The following is a 19,771-nucleotide window of genomic DNA, read 5'->3' on the forward strand; positions in this document are numbered from 1 at the left end:
CACGCCGCTCGCGCAGACCTGAACATCTCACGTACTCGCGCGACATCAACAACAATGGCAAACCGTGGTGTGTTTTGGTAGGCTGGACCCACACCGTCAAAAACCGTTCTAAACACGGCTCAAATAGCTCTCTGGCTGACGGGGGGGTTAGGCTGAAGAAGTTGGTGTCCGCGTATGTTTTTTTTCCGAGTACATTTTCGATGAAAATGCGCGCCGCGCTGTTGGTGAGCTCAGCCCGTCTCTACATGTGAGTCCGTGCTTCTCCGCTGGGCTGCAGCTGCTAACCTAGCTGCTTTCACTCGGTGGCTAGCTAACGTTAGCCGTGGCTTTTTTTGGCGAGAGGCAAAAACACGATCGAATGTAAAGCATATCTGTGCGGTCTGTTTTTACAAAAACAGCTCTCGGTTGTTTAGTGACGGTGGCTCTAGGATTCATTTAAGAGCTGTTGTATGATTTATCGTAGCAGATACTTGGCTGGCTAGCTAACAGGCTAGCTATTTGTGTGTATTCTTTGACTGAAGAAAATTGGCGAGTTTTCTTTTTAAAGTATGGATGACCAGACCAGAATGATGACAGGTCTCACTGGACTCGGTGGACTAGCACAAGCGGATGTCGGCGACCCGGACTCGGTCAGAAAACAACAGTCCCTCGGTCAACCTCAACAAGACATCGGGGATATCCTACAGCAAATAATGGCCATCACCGACGAGAGCCTGGACGAGGCACAGGCCAGGTAAGACGGACGAAAAGCCATTTTCAGATATGATGGCTAAGCTAAAGTGCGCTGTATGTGTTAAGTTTCTGTGCGTTTGTTTGAAACACTGAAACAATAGTTGATTTCATCAATGTATGGAGCTTATTTTACAATGTAGTGCAAGCAAAAAAAAAAAAACGAAACTATTACCATTACGGCTTATTTAGCTTTTGACGAGCTTTGTAGACCCACAGTACTAAGCCGTAGTTTACTGGAAAGGTCTTTGTTAACTGGTATTGTTTCTTTTTACTTTTTTTTTTTTCTTTTTTTTTTCTGTCACACTGAATGGTTGAATAAACCATATGAATGCATATATGGTAATCTAAACATTAACAAAGTATCTATAAGAAAATATAAATCTGTGCTTGACATCAATAGTTGTGTAAATTGCTTAAAATCACTGATGCCATAGAAATCGTTGCTATATGATCTTTGGGTAAATTGATGTAAATAAGTGATTAATTAAAGAGCAATAAGATACAGTATTAAACAAAGCTAATCACGACTATAAACAATAAAACATTGTATGTTTGCAAGTTGTCCCAACTGTTGAAGTAAGTTCTACACTGCGGTTAAAGCTTTAATTTAATACAATAGATAGCACTCAGGAGTTTTTCTAAAACTGTATATTAGTGTTTTGGAAAAAACTGCATTTAATTAGTCAATCTAACTTCATTTGTAGTTAGCAATAACTAGATATAACACGTTAGGTTAAACGGATTTGACATATCAGCTAGGTCCCGTCTCTGATGACAGGTATTAGTCATTTGCATGACTCGGCACATAATGTTTGTCCTAGAGGTTTTTTTTTTTTTTTTTGCCAATCATCTGTAGCCATGACTGAGCAGAGCTCGTTTACCATGTGGCTCAAAGGGCCCAGGGTCAGTTTCAAATGAAGCGTCAGTATTTCAACAATAGACAACCGTCCACTGCAAGACTGTGGTCTCAGTGTGATGTGTCATTAGCTAGTGATTTTCCACCCAACATTTGACCACCTGGTTCTCTTAATTAATTCACTCTTTTTTCACTCCCTCCCTCCCTGGTGTTCATCCTTTTCATTGTGTGCTGGGTGCAATCAATTCTTCTATAATGTGTACGCGAGTGCAGCTGTCCGCAAATCGAGTTTCTATTAATGTGGTGGTGAGGGGGAGGGATGATGCTATACTGGCTGCCTATGAACATTGGGATTTTACATTTCATCCCTTGAAAGTTTAGACTGCATCACACTGTATGATATTTTGTTTTTTCAAAGTCGTTTTCTAAATAATTTCTGTAACAGCTGTCAATCAGCTCCAAGTATTCAAATAGGATAATGTTTATTACATCAACTAATGAAATTGTGTATTACGCCTATTCAGATGTCAGCAGTGTTTCGGAAAAAATAGTTGAATTTAACACTGTGGGTGTGCCAAATTTGTGTCAATTTTGTGCTAACGATCAAAATTCATATAATGACTGAAATACTTAATATAAACCTCATGCTTTTGGTGTAGTTCATCTGTGTGCACATTTGTTAACATTTCCCAAGAATGTTGGCATTACATTAAAGGGCACAATTTAATCATGAAGGCACTTCATCATTCACACATTGTCCCATCTCTCAGAGATGCGCAACAGATTAGGATATTAGACTTTCATGTAAGCGTGACTCAAATGTCATGCAGTGTGGCAGTGTGTTGGGATGTGGAGTGGTCAGGTCAGCGCAAAAACTCAGTGTAGCAGAGTACATTTTCTGCGCACCATCCGCCCTCATCCTCTCACCCTGTCGCCATATGTTCAGATGCTGGCCAGAGGAATCGCCGGCGCATTGGGGTGGATCAGACGAGCCCACAGAGGGAGGGAGAGCAGGGGGGGGCATGGCAGGGGGTGGCCTGCCACTCAACTTCCAACACAGGTCAGTACAGACCGCATGAGCACCCCCTTCTCTCCCTCCTGCTCATCCCCTTTATGCCGATGGCAACCCTCTGCACCAAAACTTAATTCAGTAATGACAGAGTTGATGATACATTGATCACTTTAGTGCAAGACTCTATACTGTCATACATTATTACAGAATGACATATAATGAAATGCCTTTGAAGCAAAGTGCACCCAAGTTGTAATCATCTGTTCAAAAAGGTTGTGCTAATGTTAAAAAATACATTATTTTTACATGGTGGTACATTTGCAAGTTAAGTTTTTTTAATTTTTTTTATTAAAGTGAGCTAAAAATCACTGATGGAAATGGTTAAGCGTTGAATTATTAGTGAGTGTTTAGCATGTGTACAGTTGCTGTTTAATCATTTTGCCTTGGAAGCTAACAAAGAAGATGCATTTGGTAGTTTTTGATGGTAAAAAAAGGTATATAAATATTTTTGTTTTAATCAGTTCAGAGTTGTCGACATACTCACTTCAGCTCTACAGTGAGCCTGCAGAAATTGAGAATGTAATCCATTTATTAGTTTTTCTAAATATAAAGAAAAAGGATTTGATCAAAGTTTCTGTGTCTACATGGACCATGTGTGAAAAATATTATACAATGACTAGGAATGGTCCATGGATCATTAGAAATCAAATAATGTAATCCATTTATTAGTGCTTCCCTTACATTTTGGCTTTTGGTGGAAAGAACATGTATTATTGGCTTGTGATGAGAGGGCAACCTAGAGCTGACGAGGATTTTTCTAGTCGATACACCAACAAATGTCCTCTTCTAAAACTAATAAAAACTCATATATTTTTCCCAAATTTCAAAGTAAAAACCCAAGTCCATCCTAAAAAAGAATCTGTTCTAAAAACTCTCCATACAAAACAAAAAAGGTGATTATATTATCATGATGAACGAAGAACTGTTTTTTCTTTCTGTATCTTCCTCCCTCTATTTGGGTTGTCTGTTTTATTCATATAAATGATTCTGCAGACAAAATATCACTGAATTTATTGATCAAAGTCAAACGACACAAAGTACTTTAGTTCTAGGGTTCCCCACCCCCGGGCCTTGGGTTGATACTGGTCTGTGGACCATTTTGTATGAAGCTGTGCATGCCCTAAAACCCCCAAGTCCATGCAAAATTAAATCAATTGTAGGTTCATTACAGAGGTGAGGACTGAGGAGCATGCACCCCCTCCTGCGTCCACCAGCCCCTCTCCGTCTACCTACAGAAATGTCTTGTATAAAAGTGAAATTATATAGAAGTTTGCCTCGCTGCGCTCTTGACTCGGACCCTTCCTTAGGTCCTCAGAGAAATGAACCAGTTTCAAAGTTGTTCGTGGCACACCAGGCACACATTAGATCCTTACATCAGCCACGGCCTCATCTGTCCAAAAACCCATTCTCACAGGTCTGTAAACAGACCGTAGTTCGATTGAACCGGGCCCAGTGGCTCAGCTTCAGCTAAGATATAAATCAGTAAATTTTAATTTAAATTGACATGTCGGGCAAGTTATTGGTAATGATGGCTTGTTACACTATAATCTTCACTTGCCAGATTTTCTTTTTCAACATTTTCAGCATTCCCTAATTAGATGTTATTACAGGCTATTAAACTTCCTGAAATTGATGCAGTGAATAGAGGTAACTATTGTGGTTCATTTCATATTTTTACGTAGCAGAAATTTGCCAATACGAGCACACGAGATATTGCACAAGATTTGATATCCAGCCGTTTGTGACATGCTAAAGCTGGGCTACCTGTTTTACAGCACAAAATATTGTGGAAAGGGTTTAGTCCATTTCATAATGCTATTCCCACTTCAGAAGGTGAAGTCTGTTATATTGCGTCAGATTTTGAGTAAGATTTAGGAATTAACATTTCCGTCCCTCTGAAAACTTGTTTACGAAGACAAATTGCATATAAATATGATATTTTGTGAAAACATGTTTGTGAGGGTGTATTTAGTGTCAAATTGCAATTTGCACTTGATTTTGTTTAAAAAAAAAAGTCACTTTCAGAGAGTGAATATTTTCTGCCAGTTTTCTTCGATCACGGAAAATCTGAAGGCTCTAATTCTATTAAAGTTAAATTCTAAGTCAGTCTGTCTGTTAAAATGTGCTCACACAACTGAACCAGTGAGAGAAAGTACTTTCTATGTTATCATATATCTATCTATATTAGAAACATACATTTCTAATATAGAAATCAAACGTTTTTATTGCTGTGCATGTTTGCATGTACTGTTTTGGTGGCATGAGTGAAACAAATGTCAAAATGTTTGGCAGTATAAATGATTATATTTACAGTGAAAAGACAGTGATGGGGAGGAGTGAGTTTGTGGTGGAACTGTGGGGGACTCTTGCCTGATGCACACTGCAGAAGGGAAAAAAGCTGTTTTTGTGGCACTAGGTTTTTGTCCTGATGGTTCGAAGCTTCTTGCCAGAGGGGAGAGGCTCCATCAGTGCATGTCCAGGGTGGGAAGTCTCAGCTGCGATCTCACCTGCCTGCCTTAGTGTCCTGGAGGCGTACAGTCCTGCAGAGGTGGCAGATTGCAGCTGATCACCTTTTTTGCAGAGTGGATAACTTGCTGCAGGCTGCATTTGTCCCAAGCTGTGGGTGCTGAGTACCCTCATTGTCTTTGGGAGATTGGACTACTTTAGCTGTCTCAGGAAGAATATCCTCTGTTGGCACTCTTTTCCAACTTAGGTCCTAGGACATGAGGCCCAGGACACGTAGAGACTCCAGTCTATACTGGGAGGTCCTGCAGGGGACTGGGGATGAGTAGGAGAGTGGTTTTCCTAAAGTCCAGAACCATCTCCACAGTCTTTAGGGTGTTGAGCTACAGGCTGCACCAGGTTGCCAGATGCTCCATCTCCCACCTGGAGTAGGACTGGTCTCTGACAGAAAGGATTCCAATGAGAGTCATGTTGTCTGCAGAATTTCAAAAGTTTGATGGACTGGTGACTGGATGTGCAGCTGTAAGTGTACAGGAAGAATAGAAGGGGGGGGGGGGTTGTGCTGTTGTCTAGGTGTTGGAGAAGTAGTTGCAGAGCCTCACTTGCTGTCTGCTGTCTGACAGGAAGTCAGTGATCCACCTGCAGAGCTAAAGTCCACAAACGAGACTCTTATTTTGGTTCCCGTGGAGTCCAGACTGCATCATCTGCTGGGTCTGTAGGCAAACAGCAGGGGCTCCAAAAATGTGTTGGTGATGGATTTCAGATGAGAAGGTGCTCAATAGACTATCACTAACTGGCCTGTAGTCATTTAGTCCACTGGGCCTTGGCTTTTTAGGGACAGGGCTGATGGTGGAAGTCTTGCAGAAAGGCTGGCATGCGTCAATGCCTCCAGTGGTGCGTAGATGTCTGTAAAAACTGGAGACAGCTGATTGGCTCAGTGCTTCGAGGTAGATGGAGAAATAGTCAGGTCCAGCTGCTTTGGCAGGCTTCTGTCTCTAAAGAGTTTGTTTACATTTTTCTCTTGGATAAAGAAAGATTGGATACAAGTGGAAGTTGGCTGGAGGTGTGCAGTGGGGGATGGACTAAGGACTTGTCACTTCTTTAATGAAAACAACATAACATCCAATTTTATGAACACTCAGCTTAGAGCTGGACAGTTTACCAGTTCATACCAAGTACTGGTATATATTTTCGTTATAATATACATTTTTAATATAACGCTGCGCTGCGTTTCAGACCGGACGCTTTTCAACGTTGCACTTCTAAATAGGAAGGTAAACAGTTTCACTCTGGTGTTAGTTGCGGTGTAAATCATACGTGTAAATGGATAAGAAAGACACAATTGAAAGCTCTGAAGCTGCATGTGCCAGCGTGCGCATGCCTCTGCTACAGGAAAACAACACTCACGGACACAGAGGCACGGTTAGCTTAGCATGTCGGCAGTAATACTTGAGGGCAAAGGATCGCAATTTGTAATTCCTATCACACGGAAATAAGTCCTGGTGGAGCTGCAAACAAAATGCTACCTTACTCACCATAAGAAACCACCACACTACTGAGTATGCAGTATTTAAAGCTAGAAATCAAGCTAATGCTAAAGCTAAGTTAGCGCGGCAAAGAGCCATTGGGCTGCTGTTGCAAACTTGTATTACTACTAGTGTGGAATTATTCTACAATATTCACTCATCATGACAGTAATATAGACCATCCTAAGTCAATCTACTGCAGTAATTCATCTCTCAACCAGTAGAAAATGCTGTGAACATCTGATTATGGATGAAAAAAAAATATACCGTCATATACCGCGAAACGGTTTAGAATTTTGAAAAATACCGCCTAGCCCTAACTCAGCTGGCTTCTTGTTGCAAACAATATCCTTGGATTTGGGCTTTCTTAAATTTTGATGTTACCTCATCCAATCCCACATAAGAAAATCCTATGATATTGAGAACCAAGCTCACTTGGGACCAAGCTTCACATTTGTAACTTATAGTTCTTCTTCGTAATGATCTAATTTGTTGTATGTTTGGGTCGTCCTGGGTCGTCATTTGGAGCCAATTAAATGCCCCCCTGATGGGAAGATGTGATGGATTAGTATCTGGCTGTATCTCTCTATATTAGAATTTTGTTTTTGGTAATAATTCATCTTAATGTCAAACTTGATTAAATGCAACCCCAAACTTTTAAGGAGCCTCAACAATGCAATTCATGGTACACAAATTATTGTAAATCCCACCATGCTTTTGACACCCTGTAAAGTTTAAAAGTTTGAACCATAAATTTGTCAGCTGGTCAGTAAGTCCAGTGTTATTGTTTTAAACTACAATTTCATTTGGCTCTGAATTTAAATCCAGCAACTAAAACTGGTATAGTACATGCAAAGTTTATTTTGTCAATGACGGAATGTGTTTTTTAGCAACCTTTTTTTTGTTTCTTGAAAATAGATATTTGTTAATAAAAGTGTAATGGAAAGTTGATTTGTTTTCATGATAGACCAACGACCAGACTAAAATGTCTTATGTTTTAATAAGACATTTTAGTCTGGTCGTTGGTTGAATGACAGTATGTGTGCAAATACCAATCAGGTGATTATTTTCCAAATTCAGCATAATTCATTTAGAATAAGCATATATACTGCATAATGTGCAATTTCTCTTATTTGATTAAATGAGGCATATTTAAATTAATGTTGAGTTGGACCAAGTGTCCTCTTCTAAAATATGTACATCCTACTGTTGTGTAAAAGTTTTTTTAATGTAACGCCTGAGTTTCAACTGTTATTAATGGTGCAATCCAGTAAATGTGCAAGTTTTTTTTTTTTGCTATGATCTCACTCAATTAAAACATAAAATGAGATGTAGGCTGTAGAAAAATATTTGTACTTCTTTTTCTAGTCAAAACTGAGGTTTTTGTGGTCAGTCTCAAATTTCACTGTACCACCAAGTACCGTGACAATAAAAGACTATTCTATTCTTTTGCTTTTCAGAATAGATACTTTGTTTTCTCTAGCATATATGGCACTTGGGTGTCATTTTCTTTTTTTTTTTTTTTTTTTTTTTTAGTAATTTTGTCACATTTTCTGAACTCTCATAGAGTGTATTTTCCTTTCTTATCGGGACATAGGTGAGCACGATCATAGGTCTATGAAATGTTGCATGTGGGCTATTGCTAACATTGGAATATGTGTGTTTTATGTTGTGTATAGTTGAGTTAGTTGGCCTTTTTCAGTGTTTTACATTTCTCTGAAACTCTCCTTTATTCTCTAGAATTTAGAAGTATAGTATACCCTTTGTGTCTTTTCAGTTTACGTTAATCCTATTCCATTTTATATGCTTTCCTTAATGATTTGTCATTACTGGCCATAAAACATCAAAGAATTTGTGCCAAGCATGCTTAATATGGTTAATTGAGCGAACGGTTGTTTATTTTTATTTCTATGCTTAGATGTGTGTTGAAATCACTAAAGATTACTGAGACTTGGCAGGAGATTTAACATGTCAGTCTGGTTGTTCCACTTGCTTGTCATAGACATTCAGCGACACATTTTACAGGGATATATCATGGAATTAAATGTCATTGTTCCAAAACATGCGCATGAAGGTAAATTCTGTGCGATGGCTATTTCCACTTGATTTTGTTTAAATTAATTTAAAAAAAAAAATAGAATGTTTCTGTTCCAGGAAGTGAATTCCATGATTTCCATCCATTTTCCAGATCATGGAAAATGGTGGCCCTAATTCTCTTTTTGGATGTGAGTGAAGTCAAAATGAACTCACTAGGATTTCAAATCTAAGATTTATAAAGGGAAGAACCTTCTTATTATCTACTGCTACAATCTTTGATGTTTCTTTCCCTTGTGCTCAGTTGAAGAAAATAACTAAAGAGCTTATCTAGAGACACAACTCTGCTTTGAATTTGTATTCCCAAGAGATCTTTCAAAGCAACATAACCACCTTATTTCTTGTTGCTGTGCTTAGTAATGTCATTGTGTATAATAACCAAGTATTCTTCTACAACCTCTGGGTTTTGGCAGGCAGTTTAAGTTTACTACCTGGCTGTTTGTCTTATTTAATAACCATTTCCACCTACATTTAAAATAGATAATCCGCTCTTTGGTATGGTTGGTCGGTCATACACCTAAAGCCTGATATATGGTTCAGCATCAGGACCTAGGTTGGTCCGCTGTACTTAGATGGAACGCCTCGCTCTGCGAATGGCCGCCATGCCGTTGGGGGGTTGTGGCTGTATTGTTGTTGCAAATTAGCAAAAAGCCCTTGTTTATCTTCCAGTCACAGAAAACAATGTTTTATGTTTTTAAGCATCTTAAAATGTAGTTTGTTTCTGGATTATTACTTACCTACTGTACCTAACATGTATGTTTTGTTGGACACAAACATTAAAACATTGATTTCAAAACATGCACTTTATTTCTTAATATAAACATAGGCAACTTGTAAACAAAGTATAAAAGTGTATAGAGCGCACTGTCGACTGCTACCAGCGAGGTACACTGGCCCACGGCCCCCGGGAAGCGGCAAGTTGGGAGCGGGATAGCGCTGTAAAGGTCGCTTTAAACATAACGTCATGTCTGCTCCTCTGGCAGCCTCCGCAGCATGTCAGTGTCATTGTTTATTACTGTTAATGAAACACACACACAAACACACTGTAGGTACAGGGATGAGGCAGAGTAGCGATAATAACAGTAAACAAACACCTTTTGTTTGTGATTGACTCCGTTTGGCAGTGCTTCGCGTGCTACAGCCATTAAAGGAAAATAAAAGAACTCTGTCACTTTTACTTTGTCTATATTCTCTTTAAAATTTAAAATTTAAACATGGTGGTGGCCGGGGCTGAGGTTTGGAGCGGACCAATCACAGCCCTTGTGTTCCACATTGCCTCGATGTGTAGTCAGGATTTTTGGGAGGAGCATGTCAAGTTACAGGGAGGGGGTCTACACCTACATAGAGCGCTACGTGCATCTACAGTGGCGATTTTCTCCAGAACAATATATCAAGCTTAACTAGGATGCATTGAAAGTGAACTGATAATAATAAATGCAGATTTTAAGTAAGCCTGGAACAATGACGTGTATATACAGTGCATACGGAAAGTATTCACAGCGCTTTGTTTTTCCCACATTTCATCATGTTACAGCCTTATTCCAAAAGGGATTAAATTCATCTTTTTCCTCAAAATTCAACACATAATACCCCATAATGACAACTTAAAAACGTTTGAGATTTTTGGCAAATTTATTAAAAATAAAAAACGGAGAAATTACTTGTACATAAGTATTCACAGCCTTTGAGATCAAGCTCAAAATTGAGCTGAGGTGCATTCTGTTTCCACTGATCATCCTTGAGATGTTTCTACAGCCTAATTGGAGTCCACCTGTTGTAAAGTTGATTGGACATGATTTGGAAAGGCACACACCTGTCTATATAAGGTCCCACAGTTAACAGTGTATGTCAGACCACAAAGCAAGCATGAAGTCGAAGGAATTGTCTGTAGACCTCCGAGACAGGATTGTCTCAAGGCACAGGTCTGGGGAAGGGTACAGAAAAAATTCTGCTGCTTTAAAGGTCCCAATGAGCACAGTGGCCTCAATCATCCGTAAATGGAAGAAGTTTGAAACCACCAGGACTCTTTCTAGAGCTGGCCGTCCCTCTAAACTGAGTGATCGGGGAGGAAGGGCTTTAGTGAGGGAGGTGACTAACAACCCGATGGTCACTCTGACAGAGCTCCAGGGTTCCTCTGTGGAGAGAGGAGAACCTTCCAGCAGGATGACCATCGCTGCAGCACTCCACCAATCAGGCTTGTTTGGTAGAGTGGCCAGACAGAAGCCACTCGTTAGTAAAAGGCACATGGCAGCCCGCCTGGAGTTTGCCAAAAGGCACCTGAAAGATTCTGAGACCATGAGAAACAAAATTCTCTGGTCTGATGAGACAAAGATTGAACTCTTTGGCATGAATGCCAAGCGTTATGTTTGGAGGTCACCAGGCACTGCTCATCACCTGGCCAATACCATCCTTACAGTGAAGCATGGTGGTGGCAGCATCATGCTGTGGGGATATTTTTCAGCAGCAGGAACTGGTAGACTACTTAAGATTGAGGGAAAAATGAATGCAGTAATGTATAGAAACATCCTGGAAGAAAACCTGGTCCAGAGCGCTCTTGACCTCAGACTGGGGCGACGGTTTATCTTTCAACAGGACAACGACCCTAAGCACACAGCCAAGATATCGAAGGAGTGGCTTCATGACAACTCTGTGAATGTCCTAGAGTGGCCCAGCCACAGCCCAGGCTTGAATCCCATTGAACATCTCTGGAGGGATCGGAAAATGGCTATGCATCGACGCTCCCCATCCAACCTGATGGAGCTCGAGAGGTTCTGTAAAGAGGAATGGGCCAAAGTGGCCACAGATAGATGTGCCAAGCTTGTGGCTTCATATTCCAAAAGACTTGAGGCCGTAATTGCTGCCAAAGGTGCCACAACAAAGTACTGAGCAAAGGCTGTGAATACTTATGTACATGTTATATTTTCATTCATTATTTCTAATAAATTTGCAGACATTTAAAAAAAAAAAAAAAATGTTTTCCATGTCATTATGGGGTATTGTGTGTAGAATTTTGAGGAAAAAATGAATTGAATCCCTTTTGGAATTAGGCTGTAACATGATGAAATGTGGGGAAAAGCGAAGCTCTGTACACTTTCCGTATGCACTGTACATACTGTATACTGTATATACAGTATCTATATGTATCGAGGTCGGAAATGTTCATTTTCATATATCGTTTGATTGATAATCGTGAGAGGCCTGATTTTAAGATAAAAATATTAGCTATCAGACTTATTTAGATTTTCTCTTTTCTAAACTTGTGAATTAAAAGTAATCTGTATTTATACGTTTTCTAAACTTGCTAAATTGTTTTATATCACTCTGTACTCACACCCCACAAACACACGGTTTGGCACACTTCAGAAGTGTTTACACTAATAAAGCCATTTGGTTTTAAAAATGGCATCACAAATCATAGCTCTGTCCTTCTGTATTGTTTTGCATCGCATACTTTAAACCACATAGAGCACAACTACCTGTTTTATGGGAGTGGACATGAAATGACTTGAGATGGAAGTCTGTTTATTGTCATCCTCCTTGCACTCATCTTCTCTTATTCCCTTTTCTTTCTTACAGGAAACATGCCCTGAACTGTCACAGAATGAAGCCAGCCCTCTTCAGCGTTCTCTGTGAGATCAAAGAAAAGACGGGTGAGTTCGGATGTCACACGTTCACCGAGTTCTCCAGTCTGGATTTAATAGTCTAGTCTTCTGTTTGCTTCAAAGCAATAAGCTACTTTAAGAACTACTTTGATAGCTATCGTTAAGAACGATTGAGACTGAATACATTAAGATTGCTATGGGAAGCTTTTAAATATGTCTCGAGATACAATCTTTAGTTTTAGGCAAAGAAAAAGAATCAGTTTGCTTTGTTTTTGCACTCTCTGACAACAAAGGAATCTCTAAGAAAACATACATCATTCTTTTTCTATAGACATGATTGCAACAGTCTATGGTAATGCATTAAATTATATTATTCATTATAAGATGTGCAAGATTTAGGAACACATTTTTACATCATAATAAAAAAATCAATAGTAAAAGCAGTTATATGCAGCATAGGAAATGGAAAGCTTTGAACCTGGATTTTGATCAGTGCACGTGCTTAAAACGATACACAAGCAATCACTAGAATGTATTTTAGATAATTGATCTTAAGCTAAATAATTTAGCTTTGTTACTAATTAGTGTAAGAATTTTGTTGTTCTTTTAGCACAGTCACAATAAAGAATTCTGATTCTGTAATATCCATTTGTACTGTATGTGGTCACCATTTTGGAGATTTCCACTAATTTGGAGATTTCAGCCAATTGGGGTTCGCATATCATGTTGTCGTCAAGTAAGACTAACTCTTTAGATTTCCAGTCCTAATGTTACTCTACAAAGAACTAGCATTTCAATCTGACTTTTTAGTGATTAGTAACTAGTCCAGTTCCTTTATAAGGTATAAGAACAAGAAGTCCAAGGTTTCAGACTCGGTCTTTCAGTTTTAGCGTTCTTTATTTCAGCTATGCGAGAAGTGTTATTGTTGTTCAAATGAAGACGACTAAAGATGGTTGACAGATTAATGGTTATGGTGGTGTGAATAGGAGATCTTGGAACCTGCCTCTGCTGCCACTTTCTCATCTTGTGTTTTAATGGGCTTTTTCCTATTTCCTTCGTCTTTGTGGATGTCCAAACGACCACCCTTTCTTGTTCTGATACAATTTTAAAATACTGCCTTGCTGCCTGTTGTAGCCCTCTGTCAATAATGTATTATTGCTTTCTAGAGATTGGAGAAAACTAAAGGCTAGGCTTGAGTGAGTGAGGCAGGGTACATCGTTTCCCGGGCAACCAGTCGTCTTATTTACCCTAATACCATTCACTTTGATTTTCACATTTAGACTCTACTAGAGACTGCTGTGAGTACTTGAACCCTATGTTGAGCAAAATTACAGAGAATTGGGGAAGACAATAAATGCAGGGTTTTGTTGATAAATAAGAAAAACTTTTGCTGTACTCTGCTTGCTGCCCAACAGCTAAAAGGTGCCCATAGAAGGACAGTGTACCTGCGTTGGCATTTGATTGCCATGCATTCCCCCTCTAGGCCCCATTCTCTGCCTTTGGAATGTGAAATTACTTCTGCTTTCTGCTCAAGGAAGACGCATCACGTAGTGTTTTTTGTCTACACAAAATTTCTGCAGTGCTTTCTAACACTAAACAGGTTCTTCTTTTAGTAGAGCTACGTACATTTTCTGTCCACGTTACACACACACACACACACACACACACAAAAAAAACAAGATGAAAGCAAACTCTGTTTTGGGTCTGCTCCGACTACCTTGGTCTTGTCCTCTCTTCCCTCTGACTCTCTTCCATTCTTGAAAGAGAAGACTTGCTCTGAACTCCAGGGCTTTGATATGGTAATGTAATGGTGGTGGTGGCGGGGGAGGTGGGCCATGGGGGATGGGAGGTGAATTCCTTTGAGTGCTGCAGTTGGTTAGATTGTTTTCATTGTAAAGGAAATGTTCTGCACAAACGCTAGTATTCCCCGCCCCCCCCCTCCCTTTGACTACCGTCACTACAAAACATTCCCTCTTTCTTGTGCTCTCATAACGCTCTGATGGCATTTAATTGAAGTCATTATGATAATTTTCTATTTCATTAAAGATAAGGTAAAAAAAATACAATAAATCACTTAAACTCTGGAAATGATCAAAATTTGGAGCGAGTTGCTTGCTTCCATTCTGCTCTGTTCTCACTAGATCTCATGGGTATTTGCAGTAAAAATAGCTTTTGGTTTAAAGGGACAGCTTACACGAAAATAACAATCGACTGTAGTTCTCTCTCAGGATTCTTTTGTATAGTTTGAAATGAGAAAGTTATTTCTCACTTTTTTGTAATTTGGTGTCTTACACATGGCATGAGTGGATTTGTCTCCGGCTTTGTTTTGTAATCGTTTCTCAATACCTACGTTTAATCCCCGACCAATACATTTTCATACCTTTCCGTTTTAGCACTGAAAGGTCACAATGGTCTGCAGCTCACATTGGGCTATGGTGATTTGCATCCTACAGCAGACATAGGCAACTGGTGGACCGTGGCCCACATGCGGCCCTCAGTCTAATTTTGTGCGGCCCCATAACTAGATGCACAAAATGACTCCAAAACATACAGAATTATAGAAAAATGCACAAAAATCACATCAAAATTACACAACTCAAAAAATATACAAAATGACTACAAAATGGATAAAACATTTTCTTCCTCACTGTATCAATGATCAGATTACTCATTTTTAAAAAGTTGCCATGAATGTTGTTGCTGTGGTCCTCAGATCAGACAATGACATTTTTGTGGCCCCTACTGTGCCCATCTCTGCCCTAGAGAGAAAGAAATATACAATATTTCTAGAAAACTCTATGAATAGACCGCTCCGTCACAAAAACCACATCCCTGCTTGTTATGCTGCTTCCGATTGAGTCAGCACTATGATGATTGGCACCTTCTTAAGCCAATAGTGGTCCTCTTTTATTGGGTAGCACTGCTGCTCCCCTTCTATCTCAGGTGCTGACTGGAGATTCACTGCATTCTGATCAGTTTGAGCTGTTGAGTTGCCATCTACGCATGGACTCACCTCCTCACTGCCACATGTCTGCATATCAGTCCATTTACAGCTTGTTATCGTCATTTTTTACTGTAACCAGGCTGCTGCTCAACAGCTCTACTTACCGAGTTCTTTTTCTACCAACCTCAGAGTCGATTGGGCAATCACTCTTAAACAAACCTATTGTGGTGATTTTGTTTATTTTCAAGTATTACAAACTGTCTGAGATGTCTTTCATTTAAAACCTTATTGTATCATCTGTTACCCCCTCCATTTTTTAAGCAAACAGATGTATTTAATCAGTTGGTAAAATATTGAGCTCCAACACACAATATCAGTCCTAAATCCTTTTGAGACTTCATTGACAGAATCAGCCTCACAAAACTCTCTCCACCACACTTTCAGCTCCTCTGGGCTTCACTCAGTCTGCGTCCTTCGTGTCCAGATCAGTCTCAGGCACAGTGTTGTACTGTCATAATACTGCCTTTTTGAAGCCCTATTGTATGACTTCCTGTGTTTAAAAAGCTGTGGGTGCCTGAGTACACACAGCTTGTGTTTACGGTGATGTCCGGTGGCTGTACCAGTTTAGTCATTCCACCAGAGATGATGGTCGGTACACAGTTCTGCCTCCCTACTGCCGCTTTCACTCCTGGACAAATGTGCTCAATCATATCTTTCCCTAAACTTTATTCAAAACATGAATAAGTACTACAATCTCACTAATTATCCATAAGCTATGTTTTTTTGCAAGATGGTGCTGCCAAGTTGTTGAAAAAGCCACACATTCACCGCTCCGCCATATTAGCAGCTTCTTCAACTTTAAGTGTAAGAATTGCTATCAGTATGGTGGACAATATGGTATGTCGAGTTAATTGGAGTCTCCAGATTGCCCATAGGAGTAAATGAGTGGTTGTCTGTTCATCTTTGATGTGATGGACTGGTGTCCTTTCCAGAGTGTACCCCCTGCATAGCACATTTGGGTGCTGGAGATGGGCACCAGCAGACCCCTGGAACCCTGAACAGGAACAGGAGGGTCGGATGATGAATGAATGAGTGAATGTTAAACATAATAGGTACACAATCTAGTGTCTGAACATATGTTTTTACTTTGTGTTTTGTGTAGAAAAAAAAACTATACTTATAAAAAACTATTAAACTGCTGTTATAAAAGGAAAAAAAAAAAACATCTATACCAAAATCGGTTTTAGAATAAGTCTAACAAAAAAAATGGGGGGAAAATTTTTTGTGATTTTTGTTTTTTTCAATATACAGTAATTGAATTAATTTATTTCTGAATTATATATTTTTAGTGTAGAGACTATATTCCAACTCTTTCCCTAACTTATGTTTTACTAGTTCAAAACACTTTCATCTCGACGTGGTTACAGTCTGATAAATGGCTAACTGAGCTAATACTTCAAGTAGGCCAAGTAGAAATGGTAACAAACTAGCTGGTATCTGTGCTTTGCTTGATTAAAGATTCAGTGAATCTTTTTAGTGTGCATGCTTGTGCAACTCCACCCACATGTACTTTGAATCCCAACGCAAGATCAAAGATGGATTTTACCTTAAATAAATACTCACTTGAATCCTTGGGTTAAGTTCCAAAATGTGACCCGGATCAGAACAATGTGGCTTGAGCAGTGGTTGATAATAACTAGCCTTTGCTTCAGGCTCCACCTCTTCTCTTAAATATTTCATTCTTAGAAGAGGTTTGCTGTCAAATGTATTCAAAAATTGGTTATAAGACTCTTTTTTTTTTTTTTTTTTTTTTTTTTTTTTTACATCATTCATCCTTCAATTCACCAATAACTACACATTGAAGTGTTTTTATAAAACTCCAAAGTAAATAGATGAAACCTCTCTTCTTTGGGCAGCTTTTGTAAGGTCCTCGTAGTAAAGAAGCAACTAACAGAATATTGTACATTTCCAAACCAAGCCAATTTTTAGTTTAATTGTATTGTTTGTAATTGAAATAAAATTGCAGGTTTTTTTGCATTTTGAAAACAGGAAATCAACATATCATAAAAAAAAAGAATATAATCATCACATGATTTAGGTTAGCTGCCAATGGAGTACTGTACATGAAGTCTAGTGAATCACATGCCTCATTAAAGCAACTTAATTATTATTAGTTTTCAAAGAGGCCAATTTGGAACAGAGCAATATAGTTTTATGACTTGTTAGGTACCTAGGGGAAGTATTTAATTATATTTTATGAGGCAAGCCAAGACCGTTTTTTCTACATTAGGCTACAAACCCTGCATTTTTAGTGTTCCTATCACTGAGGTAGATGATGAACAATAGGTCATCTCGCTTTGTGCAGTCACCAATTTATTCTTCTTCTTTTTTGCCTTTTGTTTTCTTCCTATACAATCATGTGTCACATGAATTTCTGACTGCCTTTGACATGATTTTGTTGTTTGTTGTGTCCTGCCACTCAGTTGTTTTTTTCTCTGCCCTGTTCCCCTTGCAGAAGAGGATGAAAAAAAAGAGTGTCTTGAGGGGGTGCAGGAGTGATACAGGGAGATTGATGAGGCAGTAAGAGCAGGAGTAATTACTCGGTGTCCATTCCGCGAGCCAGATTGGCAGACGGCTAATATCACACAGACCCCTGGCCCTGACAGATACCCCTCACACTTACCCCTCCCCATTTTAAGTCAGGAAGGCAAAGTAGCCCACCCTTTAGTGTGGGCCTAATGGTGTGTGGGCCAATTGACTTCCCCATGTGGCAATATTCCTGAAGGATCATTGTTACATTGAATTGACATGGCATGGTTCACTTAGGGCAGTAAATTGTTTGGTTAGAAATTAGAATAACTAAAATTGGAATAACTTTGAAAAAAATAAGGAAAAAAGCCTGCAAAAAACATAGTCTGTTACAGATATTTATATACTGATATGAAATATTTTGCTTCTACAATTGTTGAATTTAAATGTGATGGTCATATATAGCATTAAGTGAATCTAAACTCTCAAAGGCTTGATTATAAAACAATTCAATTACAGATTTTTAACTAGTCATAGTACATGCTGGCACACACTGCTGGTTGGAATAATGTGAAAAAGTCTGTATCGCTGGTATTTTTTTTTAATATAAAATGCTACTTACAAACCATGTAGTCCTTGGAAAAACACAGATAAATTTATTGACCCCTCATTACCAGTTGAGTATTGTCCACAGGGAAGGATTTTATCTGATATCTCCCCATCCTCACAGCTTGTGTGTGCTTCTCACACATTTTTTGGCTTTACTCATGAAGGAAGCCCGCATTCTCCTTAATTAAAGATATGTAAATGTGGTCTCAGCTGGATTGCACTAGTTTGGAGGTGGTGGGGTGGGAGTGTGCTCGAGCCCAGATCCTAATCCTGACTAATTAAGGATTAATTACAATTGATGGGCGCCTTCCACCCCTTTGCAATAGTGCACATTGCTGTCCCAGACGGTATGTTTGTATATTTTCCGACATGTCATAAATGCAGGGGAGAAATAGAAACATCAGGGCGAGTGAAAGAAGGGGGCGGGGGTGCCATTCACAGAAAGATCACTGCCATGTACTCGAGGTGTTCTCTTTCGATGCTGCACTTTATTGCTACTTCTGCTCGACACTGTGGATAAAGGTTACACTCTTTAAGGATGATTCATTTGTATTTAGATATTGGACACTTGTGCTTAAATTTGGGAACTGCATATATAAGTCGGTTTTTGTAAATCAAAATCAAAATTATTGAAAATGTCACTCTGTACAGGCATGTATAGATGCATTTAGGATTCTTCAAAATGTGCCTGGTACCTTGGACTAGTTCACGTAGCATCAGTTCACTCTGGTACCATCTGACTGTGTCATAATGCTTGTTCACTTGTTATAAATGGGCACTGCTCTTCTGATCTATTGCTTAATTGCCACCTAATTTGCATAACAGTCCAAATTAACGACCTCTCAAATGAGCGTTCATTTTTCACAAAGTCTTTAGGAGCTCCTTAAGAGTCTGTGCTAATGAGCACAGGAGGCAGCTGGTCTGATGAGAGTTGACTGGGGGAAGAAGGAGCAGTGCTATAACAAGCCTCCTGCTAAGGTACTCTTCGCCCTCCTCCTCTTCCTCCTGTGACATTTCAGATTATCCGTTTTACTCTATACACAGAATATGTTTGGATGTAGGTTATTATGTCAGGTGTTGAGCCACGGTCTGCTTTGCATTACAGTTATACTCAATTTTGACCTTGTTGCTATTGTGACAATAAACTACCTTAAAATGCATATCTCAAGTGAAGGAATGTTCTCTAAAATATGATTTTAAAGTACTTTGTAATTTTTTCGGCTATTTGCCATAATTCTGCTTGAACTTCTCAAACAGGAAACCAGAAGCCAAAGTGAGTGTATTTAAATTACAACTTGTAACGGTTTGTTAATTATGTAATCAGGTGTATGCTTTGGGCATGAG

At 39.2% G+C, this 19,771-nt stretch overlaps 2 protein-coding genes across 4 annotated transcripts in view; one reads left to right on the forward strand and one right to left on the reverse strand.

Moving 5' to 3' along the window:
• Positions 1-19,771, forward strand: part of pbx4 (pre-B-cell leukemia transcription factor 4) — a 39,451-nt gene continuing 19,680 nt past the window's right edge. Inside the window, exons 1-3 of one of the 2 annotated variants that reach the window (XM_028454946.1) lie at positions 1-733; positions 2,535-2,648; positions 12,320-12,393. In XM_028454946.1, the coding sequence (XP_028310747.1) occupies positions 549-733; positions 2,535-2,648; positions 12,320-12,393 (373 nt within the window). In that variant the 5' untranslated portion in view covers positions 1-548. The remainder of the gene's footprint in view (positions 734-2,534; positions 2,649-12,319; positions 12,394-19,771) is intronic. The other variant, XM_028454947.1, reaches the window with a different exon arrangement.
• The window catches only part of lpar2a (lysophosphatidic acid receptor 2a), a 36,454-nt gene continuing 32,803 nt past the window's right edge, over positions 16,121-19,771 (reverse strand). For both annotated transcript variants that reach the window (XM_028454943.1, XM_028454944.1), the window contains exon 4: positions 16,121-16,343. In XM_028454943.1, the coding sequence (XP_028310744.1) occupies positions 16,197-16,343 (147 nt within the window). In that variant the 3' untranslated portion in view covers positions 16,121-16,196. The remainder of the gene's footprint in view (positions 16,344-19,771) is intronic.

Source organism: Gouania willdenowi, chromosome 8 (genome assembly GCF_900634775.1).
Source record: "Gouania willdenowi chromosome 8, fGouWil2.1, whole genome shotgun sequence".
Taxonomy (NCBI): domain Eukaryota; kingdom Metazoa; phylum Chordata; class Actinopteri; order Blenniiformes; family Gobiesocidae; genus Gouania; species Gouania willdenowi.